Here is a 19,912-nt window from a genome sequence, read left to right as displayed (position 1 = left end):
TAAACCATGATGTTGTGGTCGATGAACTGCAATCTAAGATTACCATACCAAATGAATGATATTACAAAACAATACAAAAAGGAAGTTTCTCAGTGGTTATGCAACTTTATTCAAAAGCTGAAGTTGGGGCACCACAGTGTTTCCTGTGATGATAATATCAGGAATAGAACATAATTCCTGAGAAGCAAATATTTGAATAGACTATTAAAACCATCCAGATACTGGAGGATAAATTACAGCAATTAGAACAGTTAAAACAAGTACAAAATCATGTCCAGGTCATTAAAAGCATGTTTAAACCACAAGGGGACGTGCATCTTTTTTACATTCTAAAAATTGTTATACCAAGACAGCATTTTAACAACAGCGCAGTACAGAAATACTGCTTTATAATAGGGATATACAGTTGTACCCAATATGGGACAGAAACAGAGAGGTGACACCTCTCTGTGAAAACACTGCTCTTGCTCTGGTAAAGTTCTCAACAAAGCAACCATTTACACTGTAGCGTCTACTGCAAGGAGATGAGTCAATTGACACTTGGGATTCTAAATAAGTAAAAGTAAGTAATAAGTAAAATACAGACTCTATTGGTTCTGTTGGTTATCATTCAAGGTGGAGGAAGTCCAAGTGGTTGCAGATCATTGAACTACTTTACCAGAGCAAGCGACAGCTTATTTGAAACCCAGCTGTGCAAAGAAAAAACGAACAATTGTATCTACATGCAAATCAGCATTTGATTGTAACATTAATTCAATATCTCCGCTATATATTAGTTTCCCTGATTGTATCAAATGCAAGGAATGTTTTTAAATAAAATTAAATCTAGAGATATTGACTGATACATTTTTTGGGGGGGTTATACTGTTACATCAGTTGGCATGGACACAGCTGTGAAACATATCAGTGGTCATAAAATCTGTCATATCACTCATTTCAACTATCAAAAAGGGAAAAGTGCTTAATCCCGATATACTTCAGGTTAGATAACCTGACCTGAGGGTACATTCGGTAAACCAACTGCCAGCTCAAATCATAGTAGTAATAACACTGACATACCCATAACGAAAAGCACATTATATCTTCATATTGGTAATTTTGTCCGGAGTCTTTTAAGGAAAATAATCAAAAGGAATACAACAAAAAAGTCACAATGAAAATATTACTCCCCAATCTCTACAATCCTGAACGTATGTGTTTACTCATACAGTCTAGAAAATCCTGCATAGCTTTCAAGACTCTAAAAAATAAATTGAACAAAAAGAACCAACAATTAATCATACAATTCTAGTCATTTGTGTAAAGCTGGCACAAGGCTTGATATATAAGTGTACATTCTATGAGAATTGCAAATACATTTACAAGCAACATTTACAACACAAAGCACAACTGATTGCCTGCAAAGCTCAATGCTGAAAGCTCCTTCCCTCTGATTGGCTGGCTCCTCAGTCCGTATAACGGGACAGGAAGCTCAGGCACCAGACAGGAAGGAAGTGTCCCAAAGCGGGCCGCACAGCAGCCCAGTAAAACTAGAAAAGGCCATGTGCCACTGCAGCAACAACACAGTGGCGCGACGGTCTAATACCAAACAATGGTCCCCATGAGCCTTTCAGATACCGAGGCATAATGGGGACGAGGATACGAAAGGAGCCGGTCGCCCTAGTAGGCAACCTGGGTCGGGCACCAGGGAGTGTCAGGGTACAGCAAACAGTGCACTGACTTAAACCTAAAAGAAAACAGAGAAGAAGAAGAAGAAGAAGAAGAAAGGTCAGATTTGCTGTTGGAAAGGTTGGCATGAGTTTTTGCTATCCTGCTATACACTGTTCCATACTCTGGAGTGCCATTGTGATCCTGTAAAATGATGTAATCTCTCACCTTGATGGGTCCTCCTCGACAGGAAACGCCCCTTTCATATTAATGATGTTCCTTTTGTTCTCAAACATTCCATAACTCAATGTAATCTGAAAGGGAGAGCAGAAAAAGCAATTCAGCACCATCGGTAAAAAAAAAAAAACGACGAGGCTTCTGAAAGTAAGGTCAAGGAGACACACACACACATCTACGAACACACACACACACCTGTTTGTGAAGTTCCGTTTTGGACACCTGTTGGAGGTTCTCGAGGTGCGAGTGGAACAGGCTGCTGCGGGTGAGAGGAACCCCAAGCACCGACTCGATGATGTAGCCGATGGTGCAGTCGTCTGGCAGACGGATCTTCTCTGCAGTGTTCATGAAGTGACCGCCACTGAGGATATGAGAGCGCATGGTCGATGTCTAACACACGAGGGCTTTTTTATGATTATTGTAGCAGATTTACAAGTTTTTTATCTTACCTCGCCCAAGGGCTCATCTTCAAAGCCAGGCCCCGACTCACACAGAAGCCAGCTCCTCCAGTGGCAAACCAGAAGTTGACGGGTCTCTGAAAGAAAGGGAAAAAATGAAGGGCATGTTAGGATATTGTCATTGACTCAGTGGACACATTTTAAAGGACATCTGTGACAAGTTTAGAGAAGACTACGAGCAAGGAGTTTTATCTACACACCATCTTGTTTTCCCCCAGCCTTTCCGTGGCCTCAATGGGCCTGTCCAGGCTGGGCTTGCCGATGTACATATCCTGGGTGTGTGGGTACTGTGACAGCAGCTTCACCAGTGTCCGAACGTTCACATAGTTGTCATCATCCACATGACAGAACCACCTAAAAACACAATCATTTTGTTATAGCTTAATATCAAAAGTAGCAACATACATTCATATCACGAATGTAGAAAAAAGCAAAGGACCGTGTAAAGCAATGGGAAACTGCCATATAACTGTCACACTTCAGTGAAACGAAAATGAAAATGAATGTATATGTGTATTATTTCTGCGTAAAATGCAAAACACTTACTTTTTCCCAGACTCTATGAACTTGTCATACTCCACAGCCATCTTACAAGACAGAGCCTGGCGACTGTGAGCTGCAGAACAGTTGGTGTTGATGGCATGGCTCCCTGTGGCAACGATGAAAGGAGATGATAAGTTCCAAAGGACTACCTTTACTAGCTAGTGTTGGATGAAAATAATCTCTTCAACACAACATGAAAACCATCTGCCGCTAGAACTACAAACCCCAAGGAGCTCAGAGTGGAGAATTCCATGGGGATTATAAGCTTTAGCTCCATTTCAAATCTAGACCTTTTACAATAAACACATCTTTCGAATATTAAACTCACCAATTTTCTTCTTTAGCTCTTCATCCTCTCCATCGGTGAAGATGTAAGTCTGTCCAAAAAAGAAGGAAAACAGCATGAGTTCCCTTTGCTGTAAAATCCATGAAGTGGATGAAGTGGTCACAATATAAACTAAAACTCTCTTTGTAATATTCTCTACTGTGTCTGAGGTCCTTGTTCCCCTCAACATCCAATTCATGGTTATTAGCATCCATCAGCACTCTTTTATGCAGTGGAAAACACAGTGGGTTAAACAAGCGCTGCTCTGAAAAAGGCCTCTTGTCCCTGTTTTCAACCTCTCCATGGCAACTGTGTGGCCCTCCAAAGCATCCTAGACATAGAACAAAGAAGGAGACTGACTATAACCCCCCCCCCCCTCCTTCCACCAGGCACCCCCCCCCCCCCACCAACCTGCCCCCCCCCCCCCCCCTTGCTTAAGCACAGTTCTAGATAACTGTTAATGTTATAGGCATGTGGACCATCAACAACAGTTTCTGAGCCCTCTTTCATTTCTTTTTCCGAACAGCATCAACAAGCGTTTCAGCTGTTAAGCTCAACTGAAACCCTGCAGGCTCTTGTTTTGTGTAACAACAAAAGGTGTCCCCAGTGGCACACTTTAAAGAGCAGGCTTGGATTAGAAGCTCCTGTCTGGCAGGTGGGGCTGAGCAGGTGCTAGGCGGGGAGTCCCAGACAGAGGTATGCTGATGAAAAGAGCCCCTGGTCCCAGCGTTGGTTCTGCCGTTACACTGTTTGCTCTCTACTTCAGGTGAGCCAGCACCTGCCGCGCACCACGCCGCCTTATCTACGCCACGTGTCTGAACAGGCCAGGTCACGCTGCCTCTGCCCACTCCTCCCTCACAACCCCCAACAAGCTTGCTCGGGAAAACTTTATGACGGCAAACCCACCCTCCCAGTCATTGATTGTCCCAATGTTGTCGCAACGGCTTGTTTTGATCTGTATCTGAACGGCCGCCCCGTGTTCATGCCGGGAGGGGAAAGACGTTTGTTTTCTTCACGCTGCCCTGCTCGCTCTCCCCTCCGTTGCTCGCCAAGGCCAGTCTGATAGGTTAGCGGAACAAACTCTGAGCAGATGACAATGTACAGGGCCCTGGGTTTGTGTTTGTTTAAGAAAGAGTAGTGGTTTCACTGTGGAGGAGATCAGAGTCTGGCGCTGTTTGCTTTAAACCTCGCTGAATGGACAGCCTAATCACTACGGCAGCTGCCAGGGCCTCCAGCCCGGGCACTGACAGAAAAGAGGGCAGGAGAGGGGGGGGGGGGGGGGGGGGGGGGGGGGGGGGGTGCGTGGGGGGGGGGGGGGGTTCTCACTGCTGATTGGTAAATCAAAATCTGTGTGTGGTCATTCACCCCCACTTCACCCCCTACCCCTTCACTCTCTCTCCTCCCCCCTCCTACTCCGCCTGGCCCCTCTCCTGCTGAACAATGCTGTGTGTTTTCATGCTGGGTAAAGTCTTCACTGGGTAAATTCTAAATATGTTTGCCGTCATTTGCATACAGCTGCAGCGGTTAACTAAAGGAAAGTCTCTGAGGGCAAATCTTTTGTTCTTTGTCTCTCCCACTTAACTGAAACATTAAAGAATGCAGTTACTCACATGGAATCCTAATTCAATCTCTGTGTCACAAAGAACTAGTCTGCTGTCGAATAGAAGAGATGATTTTTCAATGCCGTCTGTCTGAGGCACAGTTTGGAAAGGGCAGTGGTGGTGTGAGGGATGTGAGGGGGGTGTGAGGAGGAAGAGGGGGGGAGAGGGGGAGAGAGTGCTCTCCTCACCACAGGAAGGCCTGGCACAGCCCTCTCTCAGAGTAGAGCACAGCAGAGCGTGGTGCCTGGCTGGCTGTCTCCAGCTCCCCGGGAAGGAAGGGCACAGTGCTCCCCTCCCTCAGTCAACAACCGCCCACCGCCTAGCCTGCTCCCACCCAAGCACACACACACGCACGCACACACACCATCTCACTCTCTCCCTCCTCACTGAGCTCAGCTCAGTGCCACTGGGGGTTAGAATATAGGACACCAGACCACCGACTGACCAGTACTGTCCCTCTCTCTGACCAGAAGCCACAGACTCCATGAACTCTAAAGTGGAGCCAAGTCTTTCTCCAACTGCCAGTCTTGCAGATGCTCTCGTTGTGGGTCCAGTGGATAATGAATGTAATCTCCATTAAGGATGGAATGGACACCAAACAACAAAGCTGTTATCAGCAGCTGTCTGGATACGACTCAAGTCAGTTCAAGTGCTGATGAACAGGGTTATGTGCAGTTTACCAGGATTTAAATCTGTATAAAGCAACTTGTAATTCCATGCAGGTTTCAGAGTGCCATACCGCAGGGGCGTGATTTAGTCCACTCATTGTTTGGAAGCCTACCCACTAGGGAAGCTACATTGTTTCAGGGGGGAAATATGGTGAAACAGCGGAAACTAGGACATAGTATATGAACAATACTTCTATAGTAACACGATGTAGACAAGAGCACACAATAGAAAAGTACTAAATCAAACACCAAAACCTCATAAACAGTTCATACACTTCCTGTCATTTTTCCAAGTTTTAGCAGATTCTTAGATTATAAAATAATTGTGTTTATTCTTGTGATGTACATAATTATCAGATTGATTCTATGGTGCCTCATTTACCAGAAAAGGGTACTACATTTGGTTCAACACAGTAATTACAGATTAGGTCTTCTATCAGTGTGTAAACAGCAACTACTCTGTGAAAACAGTATTCAGTCACATCTGAGCTGGACAACAATAAACAAGATAGTCTGTTTTAACCGGGTCCTGAAACCAATTCTTAGGACCTGGACTACATGCACAGCAGTCACCAGTCTCATTTGACCTTCATAGGACGAAGATTTTAAATCGTGCTTTTGGTCCAATGGTTACCATCACCCCGAGATACAAGCATAATCTACGATACACAGGTGTTCGTCAGCTAAATCAGTAAATCCAACCATAGAACAGAGCAAGTCCACATGTACATGGTAGGAATGTAGAGCTTCGTATGACTGGCATTAGGGACATCCTTTGTTCCCAAACTCCTGACCACCTGGCAGCCTTTCCCTAGGAACTCCCTCTTGTATTGTGGGCTCAGCCTATCCATTATGCCTGCCCGGCCTCCCACCAGCTGCCTGCCTAAACCCTGCTGTTAACTCTCAGGGCTGGGCTAACTTATTTCATCCACTACAGTAGGCACCACCAATGACCATGTACACTGCTACTCAAAAGATGAACATCCGAGCCTGTTTGGAGTATTAATTTAGAGTGATGTTGTGTGTTGTGTGTGTGGAGGAGGCAGGGGAGGGGGAGGGGGGTTGTGGCTCATATCTTATCATGTGAGACAAACTATTGCTGACCATTGTCATATGCTTGGAGCAGTATTCGAGCACCAACTAAACTCACCCCACCTCCTCCTTATACAGAGAAAGGATAGCCTGTTGCTCTTGACGACACACAGCCAATACCAAACCAAGAGAGCAGTGGTGTCCCAGCAGTGGATAGAATCCAAAACCTCAAAGAAATGCGGCTAAAGAAAGTGTGATTATGCCCGAGGCAAATTTAACTGACTTTTGGAAAACTATGCGTGACAACTCTGGATGCTGGATTAAAATCACTTTGACTAGCGTCTGTTTCCTCTTGACTATGCCCCTGAGTGCTTTTGTGCGCAGGGTAAAAGAGCTTGGTTCTCAAGGCTGCATTTTCATACTCAGCGTGCTACTCCCGGCACAAACTTCCCTATAGATGCACCCCTTTGTCCCAGACATCCCCTTAACGAAGCCCCCGTTTTTCCCATCCTTGGCTGGCTTGACCCAGACTCGGCTCCCACGTTCCCATGGAGAGAGGGAGACAAGGGGCTGAGAAAGCCTTTCTTCGCCCTTCAGAAAGACGCTTTGTTAGCCCTGGAAGGGGGACAGCACTGGAGCCGCTGCTGGGAGGCATCCATTGCACCCAGGCATTCACAGGGACACCCAAAAGAGGGGGATAATGGAGACAGGGGTAAGGGGCGGAGGGGGGGGGGGGCAGAGCCCAAGGACTGCTCCTTGGGTTCTCAGGAGCATCACTCAAGGCCAAATAAAAAGTGACAGTGTCTAAGAAACATCATTGAGACAGACTGTGACTCGGGGAACTATGTGTCACATAGCAACCAGGTATCATCAGCATGTGGACTGGGCAACCTGGGTCAACTACAACTGACTAGCAACACCTGGGGCCTTAGACTTGTTAGACTTGTCCTTGTTGGAGTGATCGTATTCATCTAATTACTTCTTTTTCATATTTATTTTGAGTTATCGCGTTACATGTATGAATGCATTATAGTAAAGTGGTCATTATTGTCCCATAATGTTACCATGACCCCTAAGTCAGTTGTGTGTCATGTAAATTGCACTTTGTCAAAAACGTCTTTTTGCTCACCTGCTGCACGTTTCTGGAGACCCAAGTATCCAGGAGAAGGTTCAGTCGAGACTGGTGAAACTTCTTTGTAGTCTTGACAGCAATGAAGATGTCTTCTGCGCTGATGTCCTCAGCGGGAGTTGCGTCTGTCGCTGAACCAGCTGACGATGTAGGATTCTCCGCTTCTCTCCGTCCTCGAGATAACTTGGAAAAGTACGCAGAGAATCCTTTCTTTGCCTGTGAACCAGTCTTGTCGTGATTCTCATCCTCTTGGACTACGTCTGAATCCGTAGCAAAACTGTCAAAACTTTGGAGTGAGCGCGTCCCAATCTCTTTTAAATCTGGCTCATCATGCACCTGAACTCTGTGGTGCTGCGCGGCAACCAGGACCAACAGCAGGCACATGAAACCTGCACTTGCTAAAGAGATAGCCGTTTTCTTCCCATAACTTTTCAACATGATTAAAATATAATAATTACCATATATATTGGTATGAATATAATTTAAAAAAATCAAAAGTCCATATGGTATTTGAAAACTGAACTAATAGTTATATAGTGTTCACGTTGGTCTGCATTTCTGAATAGTACGGCAACAATTGATGAGAGACTTATTTATAACCTCTCCCAACCCAGGCCACGCCTCAGGGGAGGGCTTTAGCTTCACAGACTCACAGTTTATGTCGAACATGGGCGGGATTTAATCGGAGGAACGCCCTTGATTGTGTGAGGTTCTGTGCGTGCGCTTAAACTGTGTGTGTGTGCGCGCGTGTGTGCGTGTGTACGTGTGTGTGTTAAAATATTTGAGATTAAGGATAGGCCTTGAATGTCTTATCAGCAAGCAGTCAGTGCTGCCATAGATAAAAAAGACTAAACATATTTACTTATAAAACGGCGAAGCTGGTAAGTATAGTCGCTGTGCACCTGGCTAAATGTTTGCAGTCAAACTAACGTGGCAGCGTGTTTGTGGAGATTTGCAGAGGTATAATCCACAGCAGGACACAATAGTTAATGGAAGTATTATTCTTTATTTTACCAGAAAAGTAAACATGTGCAAGTTACTGAATAATTTCAGTTTGGTTGTAAACTGTATAAAAGAAAAGAATAATACCATATGAGTAAAGTTATTTTACTTTGTCCAAGTGTGGACAGCTTGTTCAGCAGCAAGGCTCTCTATTCTTATACTCTATTCTTCTACATTGACCTTGAGAAGTGCTTTAAACAGTTGGCCATTCCTCAGCACTTGTTATTCAAATTCAGTTTCTTACAGCTATGGTCCTTCTGGTGACGAGTTCCTGACCCAGGCATGACGTGAGTTCCAGCAGGTCACCATGCAGCTGGCTGAGACAGCAGGTCTGAATACCAAGTCCACTCCCAAATACCCCACTGCTGGAGGGTCTACTGGTTGCAGCCCATAGCCTGTGTTTTGATTCAAAATTCATAATCAAAACACACATCATGTATTTTGATGTTTATTGTGCCATTGCCGGAGATGAACATCAGTACGTACAACAATAGCGCCACTTGAGGGATGTAATTTTATCACAGTGAGTATAAACCCTTATAAAATGTAACTCTTGGAGCAAAAGAAAAACTCAGAAACTGACTTCTGGTCATAAAACACAGGCATGCAACAGAGAAGTTGTCTGTTAACTTAGTATTGTTCTATAGACAAGGCCTATTGTGCATCTTTTGAAACTACCCAGAAAAAGGCAGCCAAAACCAGTATAAGAAACCAGGCCGAGGGGGTTGGCTCCTTGGCCCCTTCTCTCCTGGGATCAACAGGCTCTTTTTCCTGCCCTTTGCAAGGGGATTCGTCTCACCTCTGAAAGGTTTTTGGTTCAGACCACTCCTTGGACTATTGGAACAATGTCAGTTGTTAAGACGGGTGAAATATACAAACTAAATGTATTTCTTCTAAAGCCTCTTTCACTCCTGTCTTCCCTCCACTGACGGCAACAAAAGAAAGAGAACTAACCTCCTTTCCCACTTAAAACGACCCTGCACCGCCTCCTCGTCTGAGGCCGCCCTAACGATGTTACCGCTGAATTCCTGTGAAATGAAATCCCCTTTCTTCTGAGGCTCCCACTTCCTCAGTGGAAGACCCACAGACCATCCAATGCGCAGCAGAGCTTGATTTCACCGTGAGCTTGTCAACATCTCTGAGGATCTGAGCAGGCCTGGGGCCCTCAGAGAGCTGGCTATGATTAAAGGGATGCTATTTATAGGTCTCACTGTTTGACTGATGCACAATAACGAGGTAAAGTACTCCTGTCTGTTCCAGGACTCGTATGGGTAATCACATCCATACAGGATGGCAAGTCTGCTGCTGTTTTTTTTTTGTTTTTTGAAAAAGATATTGTTGCTGTTCTGTCCAGAATATCGGTTCATAGTACATCATAAACACACCACAGAGATATACAAACCTTTTTGTAAACTGTGCTGAAAGCTTAAGCACTCACAGCTGAAACTGGAATCAATGTGTTCAAATACGCGTAAACATCAGTTATGGGTTGCAGACACAGGAAGCATCTGTACCTGATAAAAACTCTTGAGTCTCCTGAAACTTGGTGATGCATCGGTTTTTGGATATGTGTTACAAATAGGCAGGGAACATGGGCTAATATATTGCAGTCTCTGCATCTAAGATTTTCAAATGTAATCCGTTACTTGTCTCTCTCTTTTTTCTCTCAATCTCTCACTCTATCTCTGTCACTCTCAATCCCCCCCCCCCACCTTCACCACCCACACAGTGTTGCTAATTTATGGCTTACTTCAGCTTATTTTTGTCCTAGTTGAGAAGTTTCATTCAAACATGTGGAAACCTTATCTACGGATGGGAGGGTCAATATAGAAAAACATACTCTGTTTATTTGTATCTCCATTCTGCAGACAAAATCCTGTAGAGAGCATCCTCTAATGTTCCACAGAGAGCAGGGAAACTGAGACCCACTTCTAAGGAGCCGCCAGTCCCCTGGCTCTCACTTCTGGTGTGACCTGTAATCCTATCAGAGCTTGTGTGTCCATGCAGGGAGGATAAACAGAGCCAATAGCTTCTCCCTCTGCCCCTCTGTAATCCACTGTTTCTCAGGCCCACACAGAGCAGCCCACACTGAGAAACAGACACTTTTGTGAGCCGACATAATACTCACAACATATCACGTATAGCAATGTAAACTTCTGCAGTCAAACACTTATGAATTAATACAGGCTTGTCTGATTACTTTTGATTTTTTTTCTTCTTTTTTTCATCTTTCTCTCTTTTCCATTGCAACACTTGCATGGCAGACAGGATGTAACAGTTATGTTCACGCAATAAAACTGCGTTCCTATCAAACGTTTATTCAAATGCAAATTTAAAAAAATTACAGATACTAATTTGGTTGTTGTATTTATCATCAGTGGTTGCCATTTGTAGATGCTAGCTACAGTGCATGGCGTCATGTTCCACACTGGCTTGCCTGGACATGTTGAGCCCACTACACCCTTCCATTAGGCCTGGATAAAATACTGTTGTACACACTGTCTGTTTGTGGCCCTCAACACCAAGTGTGGCTCATTGTAATTAAGAGAGGGCTGGAGTTTCCCGAGAATTACATTTTCCGTTGTTTTGCTGTTTTCGGAGATTCTCTTGCTCTGTAAGTAACAACTGTCAAAATGTGAGAAATCTGAGGCAGAGCCAAAGTACCATGACTGGAAATACATTAGCCTCCAGTTAGATGACTCATAGCAGACCTGTTGGAAGTCATTTGGAAGTGTGATGAACACAATGGAGAGAGGCTAACCTTATCCAGTTATGTTTGTATTCATATTGTTTATGTTGATGTATTCTGTTTATCCGTTAACATGAGCACTTGTGATAACTGTTGACCGTCTTGATTCCTAGTTATTCACTGTGGAGAGTCAGTAATGTGAGATTTAACTGGTTGAGTGCTGCAAATAGCAGGGTCTGGAGACAAGAGCTCTCTGTTAGAATGAATGGCCATTCTTCAACCTGTCTTTTGTTCCCATACCACCTTATTGAGAAACACAACAGGGGATTCCTTGAATGATGAAACGTGTCTTTGTGACGACTGGATTCCATTCAGTTCTTAGACATTACTGTCTTCGATCATCAGGTCTATTCTCTTTCAGACAGCCCGATGCATGCCTTGGGGGAATTAAAGTCAGCAGTTACTGGACAAAGGGGATGTTTGGAGTTTTCGTTTCTTTGGTTTTGAGCGGTGGTTTGTTTTCCCTCATTGGGGTCGGGTCTTCTCTCTCTCTGATGTTTTACAGCCAGCAGGCACTGTGTGTGGTGAGTTTGTGGTGCCTTGCAGCAGTGGAATTTAGTTGGCATGTATGAGCCCAGTTTAACCACACTGCAATATCTTTAATGTCATAAACATAAAGCACAAGTGGCTTAATGAAACTGTAGCCATAGGGACTTCTTGCTTTTCATCTCTTCAGAAAAAAACATTAATTTGGATAATTATTCCATGTCATCATGAGTTTCAAAGTCCTTGCCACTTCTGAACCACAGATCTCTATTGAAAACAGGAAACTGGAGATGACATCATGGGTGGGGGTAATGTCCTGTTTAAAGTGGTCACTGTTTTCATTCACAGTGATAATTAGTGTCTCTCTCTCTCTTCTCCTCTCCCACAACTGTGGAGTCTGCTTCTCCATTTGCATAACAGATTCCATTATTCTGCCCCTGCCCTACTTCCACTCTTTGAGCCTAACGCTTCCCATAACTTCTCCTTTGTCTAACTCCATGTCTTCCTGGGAACTTCCGATGATTGACATGCTCCTTTGGGAGGAGTGAGGTCTACCCGTCTCAAACTGATGTGGTTGACAGACAAGATGGACGCGGTCAATGTAACTGCCTTCAGATGAATTGCACTTTGCATTGAATAATGGATGTTTAGGATGTGGTGTAAGCTTTTGCAATTGATGTTTTTTTTCTCCATGCTCTCACTAGTGTTACAGGGTGTTCATTGTGCTTGTAATGTTGAGTCTAGAGAGTTGCTGGGACCTGACCTGCCGGTGTATTATGGTGCAAGAATGGAGCCCTGGGAACTGATACAGTGCAAATGACAGGGCATGCCAATGTGTGAGAATCTCACGGGACTACTCAGAATGCTGAGCTGGGAGAGAGTCCGATGGGAAACTGCTGATGTCAGAGTCAGGGTGTGTTATGTGGGTGTTGTGTGCATTGTGTGAATCACTTCAATCTTTTGGGGAAATGGTAGCAATTACAGAAATATTGGTTTAGTATTAACAGCTCATGTTATGACAATGATGTGGTTTTGCTCAGACTGCCCAGTTAGGCTTCCATCTCCACTGTCTCTTTCTCTCTCGGGTTGGGGAGTGAAACTTATCTTCCGAGTAGTTTCCATTCAACCTCAGGTAAAAAAAAAAGAAAAAAAAAGAGAAACTTCTACCTAGAGCCTTACACTTCAGAGTGCCTGATACCTGATATGTTTTGAAATGACCAACTCTATGTGACCCCCTCACTTCCCTGCCCTCAGGCATGGAGGAGCCTGGGGAGGAGGCCTGTGGCAAACATTCCCTGGTCAACAGAGGCCCCTGGCCTGGCCTAATGTGTCTGATACTGGGGGCCTCCTTCATGACAAAGCTTCATCATAACATTACATCATCATGTCCCTCGTACACCACAGAGAACAATACCAGATGGACCTGGATTTCAGGGTCAGTTACTATCACACTCGCTAAAATCAAGCCTGTAATACGTTAACATGACAAAAAGAAGAAAAAAAAAACTCAAAAGAATTCTCATAAATCTCTCAGAAAAGGGTTAACTGTCTCCAAACAATTTTGTATTGTGGATGCATTGTTCTGCTGCCGCTGTTGTTGTTGCTGATGGATGTTGTTTATGTTGTTGTGAAATGTTTTCCTTGTTCATTCTCCATGATTTTATTGTCTTTGTCAGAGATACAAGCTGCCTCTAAATGGTAACCTCATGTTATCAGTCATCAGATCTCTGCAGAGTAGCATCCCTCTGTCGTTTCCCAAGGTTTAAAAGACAGGGAGGCTGGAGAGGGAGCAGGACGTCATGTAAAGCACCATGGGAGGCCAGTGGAATTACACCCCTACAATGTAAAGCAGATGTGATTATGAGCTTGTTCAATTACTTTACTGCCATGTGAAAACCAGGGCCAAACAGCACAAAGAGGACGAGCTAATTACCAAAGACAAGACGATAATGGCACAGACATGGGACGCAAAGGCTGCAGTTTCCTGTTGACTGGCGATGACAAAAATTAAATCTACCCTCATCTGTCTCACCGCCATACAAGGAAACCAGTTCTATTCAAACTTTTTGTTGCCCAGTGACTTGAATTGATCATAAAATTACCCCACAAAAATGTTTGTATGAAGGCATGTATACAGTATAAATTGTATGCAGACATTATTAATTTTAATGTAGATCTCCATGAACACATGAAGATATTGTGTGGTGTAAGCAAAGCAGCAGACAGGGCCTGTGTGACTGGTTGCCACATGGTCGGCTACACACCCAGCAAGCCACCTGCCAGGAAAATACTTCTGACTATCAGCAGCAGTGAATTATAATGAGGCCTGCACAGACGCAGGCACACACACACGCACACACATATAGACACACACACATATGCACATATGTACACACACACACACAGCCTTCTGCTCCCCAGACAAGCCAACCTGGTCAGCTGAGGGAAGCCTTCTGCTCTATTTGGTGCTGAGCACTTCATGCTTGGCCTGGGCCCAGATCTCCAGTGAGGGAACACAAGAGCAAGCCCCGTGTCTCCATCCCACAGAGCTGCTGTTTAAACCTGGAGCTGGGTCGAACTGAGCACATCCTCTCATTTTAAGTGGATTAGAAGAGGCCTTGTTTAACTGTCAGACTGTGCCGTGTAGAGTGGGGGATTTAAGCTGGAATGTCTCTCCATAGATGCAAGTAGGAACTTATTATTAGTGTGATTAATAAAGAGGGTTTGTATGGATACAAAACGACTAAACTGAGCCATTGGGGTTCCACATCCTGCCCTAGCCAACCCCTGTAAGGTTCAGCCTTGTTTGACTCTTGTACCCTCCGTGGGAAACTGTAGCATTACTGCAGGTTACAAGCCTTCTGATTTCCCACGGGGAGCATCAGTGAGAAGCAGGTTAGGTTTAGAACCCTGCTGCAAATTATATATGGTCCATTATACGATGGGATAGAAGGTATCAAGTTTCCTGTTTATGTAGATCACATGACAGGTTCGCGTTCAGTCTGGCCCTCCGAGAGAGCACTCTTTTCTCACGGTAACTGTGCAGTTTTAGTAACCATAGCGCCCTATAAAAGACAACTGCTTTTATAACACTCCAGCATTGCATGCATGTCTACAAGCATTCCTCCTGGTGATCTGATTTCAGATACTGCCTTGGGTTGGGCTGGAGTGCCAGACTGAAGTCATTGCGTGGGGACAACAGTGGAGACAGATCAGATGGAGGGATGTCGGGTCCTTTTATGAGGCGCTGTGCTCTGCTAGTCTGTGGAGTGGAGTGGCAGGTGCTCCTCCCTGCCGCGCTCTTCTATTAATCTCCTTCAGAAGGCAGCGACCTCTTACCCCTCAGAGTCCTCCATGCGGGCGCCACACTAATCACACTGTTTAAACAAGAGGCCGTCTTTGGCCCGGCCGTCTGACTGCCACAGACGGGAATGAGATCGGCCTGGGCACAAACACCCCAGCCCAGGCCTTAGGTCCCAGCTTCAGTACCCAGCCCCCTGGTCCCAGCCCCAGCCCCAGCCCCTGCCCCTGCCCCAGCACCAGCCCCTGGGTCCCAGCCTCACCTTCCAGTATCCAACCTTCAGCTTGGACCTCAATCCCACCCACAATCTATTGTGTGTATATACGCATGTGTTTTATTATCTAAGCATGTTGTAGTTCTTGTTGTGGTTTGTAGATTGAATGCGGTCAGCTGCACACGAAAAAGACAGGGAGAGAGAGTTCCACCTGTCTCTGTCTTTTGCTCTTTTCATCGAACATCTGTGCGCCTGTGACGTAATGACGTGGGGAGGGAATGACTGCTGAATCTCTATTCCTGAGGCAAGACAAACACATTCACACACACAGACGCGCGCGCGCGCACACACACACTAACACACCATGACTTTTGTTTCGTCCCCTCAAGTTGTGACTGGGGCTGTCATGTGATCTCACGACAGTGCTTCAGTTGAAGGCACCCTGGTATCATGAACCTCCACAGAGCCATTCAGCAGAACAGGCTGCACTCGCTTACTGGCCCTTTCCCACAACCCCCGGGCACCTTGGAGGAAGTCATCCATGGCTAACTGGGCTCCTTAATCAAAGGCTGAATGTAGAAGTTGTCCCGGAGGTTGGCCGATGCAAGTGCGGCATTAGCAAAGCACATGCTCTCCTTTCATAGAGAAACAATGCTGCTCATTGTGTGGGTTCAGAGCTGTCCATTCAGATTTAAGGGAGGTCTCTCCGGCAAATGGACAATGCAGAGGGGATATCTTTGCCCCCGCAATATAACAGTGCACTTTCAGGAGCCCTCAGCATCACTTAGGAATTTTCTATGTAATTCTCTTTTTAATTAACACTTTTTATATCATCAGCATTTTTTTTAGGGCTCTTGTTTTACATGAGATACAGTCAAGATGAGATAAAAAATCTAGCTGTAAACGGGAACAGAATACTACTGCAGGTGACATTTGAAATTAAGACAATTTGCTAATAAATCCAAAAAACAATGTTCTTAAATCTTTGATTTGAAAAGGATGTCCTCTACTGTATTGTTATGACAAGATGAATTCTGCTTGATTCCAGCCGACAAAACAAGTTTAGGGGTGCCTGTTTTCCAGATGTCACAACAGCAGCTTCCCTGACTAATGGATGAGAAACAGGACCCTGAGATTCATCTGAGAAAACAGGACCCTGAGATTCATCTGAGAAACACTGTAACTCTAGAACAGTCAGAACCTCATATGCTGCCAGACAATTCAGGGTGTCCAACTGTGATAAAAAAAATACAAATGACGTAAAAAAAAAGTACTTGTGTCAGTTGTTTGTGATTCCAATACCATGTTGCCGTTGATTCATGGCAAGGCTCCAGTCAGTTTATAAATAGCTAAACCCATGTCTTACTGTAAAAAGTCTTTGTTTTGTCTATTGTGTTCCTATCCTGGTACTGTCCTGTGTATTAAAGCTCCCATCTCTGACACTAGCTAGTAAACATCCTGCAGACTCAGTGACCCACTAATCCCACACACAGAGGCGCTTCTTTCTCCTTGGTAGGTCAGGGAAGGTCATTTCACTATAGCTAACAGTGTATTCTTTGTCATATTTTTTCCACTAATTTGTTTATGAATGTTACAGATAGAGCCGTGTCCCAATGATTATGAAATGGTAATAAAACATATTTTATACAATATTATACTGTAGCCATGGGAAACAGTGTTCCATGGGATTTTTATGTGTTTGGGGAAAAGGTCTGTTTTCAGAGCTGGTTTGTTTAACTTTTTGTTTTACTTGGTCTCCATTCTATTGGAATGAAATACATTTCTGATTACAACTGCCATTTATGAATAATGAAGGCCGGAACTGAAATGACTTTCTTTTGGGTAACATTTCTAAGCAATCAGCTATTTTAGATTGTTCAAAAGTAATTCACTGCATTTTGTTTACATCTATGTTTGACATGTTGACTCTTTGAAAATGGCAACAGTTTATTGTATAGTTTAAATAATAATTTCCTGTTCGTCATAACAATTTTCTTTGAAGTTGTTGACGCCTCAATGCAAAAAAAGGGCTTTAAAGGGAGAACATAAAACTTGGTCAGACATGGTTTCTTTTCTCTACATGATTAGGCTCAGTATCAGACTGTTTAAGAGGAGCCTTTTAAAAGGGAGGTTTAGGGGCTGTGAGCAGGGGGTGTTCTGGAGTGGTGGCTCATCATTCTTTCCATTCTCTGGGTCGGCATTTTCATTGAAATGAAGGCTATCTATCAAGGGTCCCCATAGGTCTTTTCACAGCATCATAAAGGGTTCTGTAGACAGACCTGTCCATGGCTTGCGCAGACATAGGGCCCAACAGATGTGTTAAAAATAGTCAACCCTGTGACAAAAAAAAAGTTTAGAAGGGGGTTGTGCATTCTTTAAGAGGGGCAGCTTTATGCTAATTGCTGAATGGAGTTTGTCAAAGCTGTTTGCTCCCCTCGTCTTCCGTGAACACGTCCACCCACCCACATCACAAAGCACGGGGTAACCCTCTCTTCCCTCCATTTTCAGACTGTGAGGAATGCTGAAGAATGAGAGGTTTGAAGGTTTGCCCTGTGTCAAGCAGTTGTGATGGCTAAAACAAAATCCTGTTTAAACCGGACTCTATAACATATGATCACAGTGTTTTGTTACATGAAGATAAAAATACCTGTTATATATTAGTCAGCTGTGGCACTCTACTATCTCCACCAGTAGCTTGGTATGGTGGGAGGTGGCCTGACAACAGACTCAGAGGCTGTTTCAGAGTGAGAGGTCTGGAACCACACGCCTGCTGTTGGGGCTCCATGCAGGCTGCCCCCTTTACCCCTGGGGAATACAGGAGCTAAGCCTCATCCATATGGACTACCTTTTGTCTCACTGCTAATGCAGCTCCAGCTGAAACATGCTGACTTCATAGGTTCTATCTGTCTTACGTCATGGACAAAAACATCCCTTAAAACTAAGTTGTGTCCCAAAACTGTTCAAATGGTGAGGATTTCAGTCTGCGTCGTTTGGTCTCCCTGTTATCTGAACGTCCCTTTTTTGATGCCGAAGGAGGAGGAGCAGAGAGGTCCCCGCTTCAAACCCGGGGGTAAACAATGGAAGCTTGGCGTGGACAGCCCGAGGCAAGCCATCTGCCATTCAGAGAGCTGAGCCCCATTGTCAGCCATAGTGGAATGTGCAGCCAGATTGATGAGGGTCTGGGTGATTCCTTCAGGGTCTTCTGAGGCAGCAGGCAGTGCACTCCACAGGGAACGCCGTCCACTCTCCCCCTAACTCACATCCAGCCATCACATGGTTCAACACAGGGCTTAGGGTTGTTTTTTGGTGCAAATCCGTAGAAGAAATGTGCTCCAAACGTCAATGTAATTCACATTAACCCCAGCTCATTAGTCTACTTTATAATATTTTTTTCATGGAACATTGTAGACATACCACAAGAGATTAAATTAAAATGTTCCAGTGTGTTTCTGGTGTTACTAACACCAGTGTGTTCATTTCTGAAACAAGATGAAAGAACAGGAAATTAATCCTCTTAAGTTTATTAGCTGAACCCATCATACTCATCAAAGTGAATGAAGTCTTCAAAAAAAAGTTTTTCCCCATTTCCAAAAATTGCCGTTGTAACATATACCATTTATTTGAATAGCATGTTGTTTGAATTGATAGTAATTGTTCAGAGTTTGCGTGTAGACAGTGAGCCATGCTCAGACTGTGTGGAGAAAGTAGGGTTTTCTCCCTCTCCCATGTGTGACAGCGCTGGGCGGTAGGAGGCTGGGGTCCTGCAGGGCTATGGCAATGTGTTCATGCTCGGGTGGTGACCTCTAACCCTCTCAGCAGGTGTGTGTGGCCGGCCTTTATTAGGGGAGGCGCCCTCTCTGGATCTTTGAGTGGGCCGATCAGGGGGTGGGGGTAGGGGCAGGGGTGGGGGTGGAGGTGGGGGTGGGGGTGGAGGTGGGGGCGGTGGAGGTTACATGGGACAGATGTTGCATGGAAAGCCCCTAGGGAAAGTGTGCCGCCACTAAAGGGGGGAGGGCTGGACAATGGGCCGGATCTCTGACACAGCCTCGCGCAACACCGGTTTCCATGGCAACTTGCTGCGCTGGCAGCATTACCGATGCCGTCTGTTCATTGTGACTTGAAATATAACTTCCAGGATCTCCGACTACAAAACCCGCTTTTATTCTAATGTTGCTGCCGATCGTAGGCTTAACAGTACAGTCACAGAAAATGTCTTAGCATCTCAGTCAATTCCTTTCAGTGGGTGACTACCATACGCTTAGAGAGTTAGAACTGGATGCTGAACCAAATAGCTAAGCATCTGTGTTTGCAGTGTTTCCCTAATCATGCTGACCATCTGTCTTTGTTTGAGTCATTACAAATCGTGAAAGCAAACCTAATTTGCATCTAAATATTGTCGAAATGTGCCACACCTATTTACTAATTCAGCATATTTTGATGTGTACGATCATGCTGAACGTTCTGTCCATCCCGGTGTGGGAGAGTGTCATCTGGTTGGTTTGAAAGGAGTCCAAAATCTG

At 44.7% G+C, this 19,912-nt stretch overlaps 1 protein-coding gene across 1 annotated transcript; it reads right to left on the bottom strand.

Annotated features, from left to right (window-relative positions):
* Positions 1 to 603: 603 nt before the first annotated feature.
* On the bottom strand, positions 604 to 8,205 carry lfng (LFNG O-fucosylpeptide 3-beta-N-acetylglucosaminyltransferase). Its single transcript, XM_047038895.1, has 8 exons — positions 7,641 to 8,205; positions 3,214 to 3,262; positions 2,889 to 2,991; positions 2,543 to 2,696; positions 2,334 to 2,419; positions 2,080 to 2,245; positions 1,876 to 1,961; positions 604 to 1,726 (listed from the first exon to the last, which is right to left on the bottom strand). The coding sequence occupies exons 1-8, from the start codon at positions 8,076 to 8,078 to the stop codon at positions 1,660 to 1,662; spliced, it is 1,149 nt and encodes a 382-aa protein (XP_046894851.1). The 5' UTR covers positions 8,079 to 8,205; the 3' UTR covers positions 604 to 1,659.
* Between the last annotated feature and the right edge of the window lie 11,707 nt (positions 8,206 to 19,912).

The sequence above is a fragment of the Hypomesus transpacificus genome, chromosome 17 (genome assembly GCF_021917145.1).
Source record: "Hypomesus transpacificus isolate Combined female chromosome 17, fHypTra1, whole genome shotgun sequence".
NCBI lineage: Eukaryota > Metazoa > Chordata > Actinopteri > Osmeriformes > Osmeridae > Hypomesus > Hypomesus transpacificus.
This window is presented reverse-complemented; position numbering and strand designations above follow the sequence as displayed.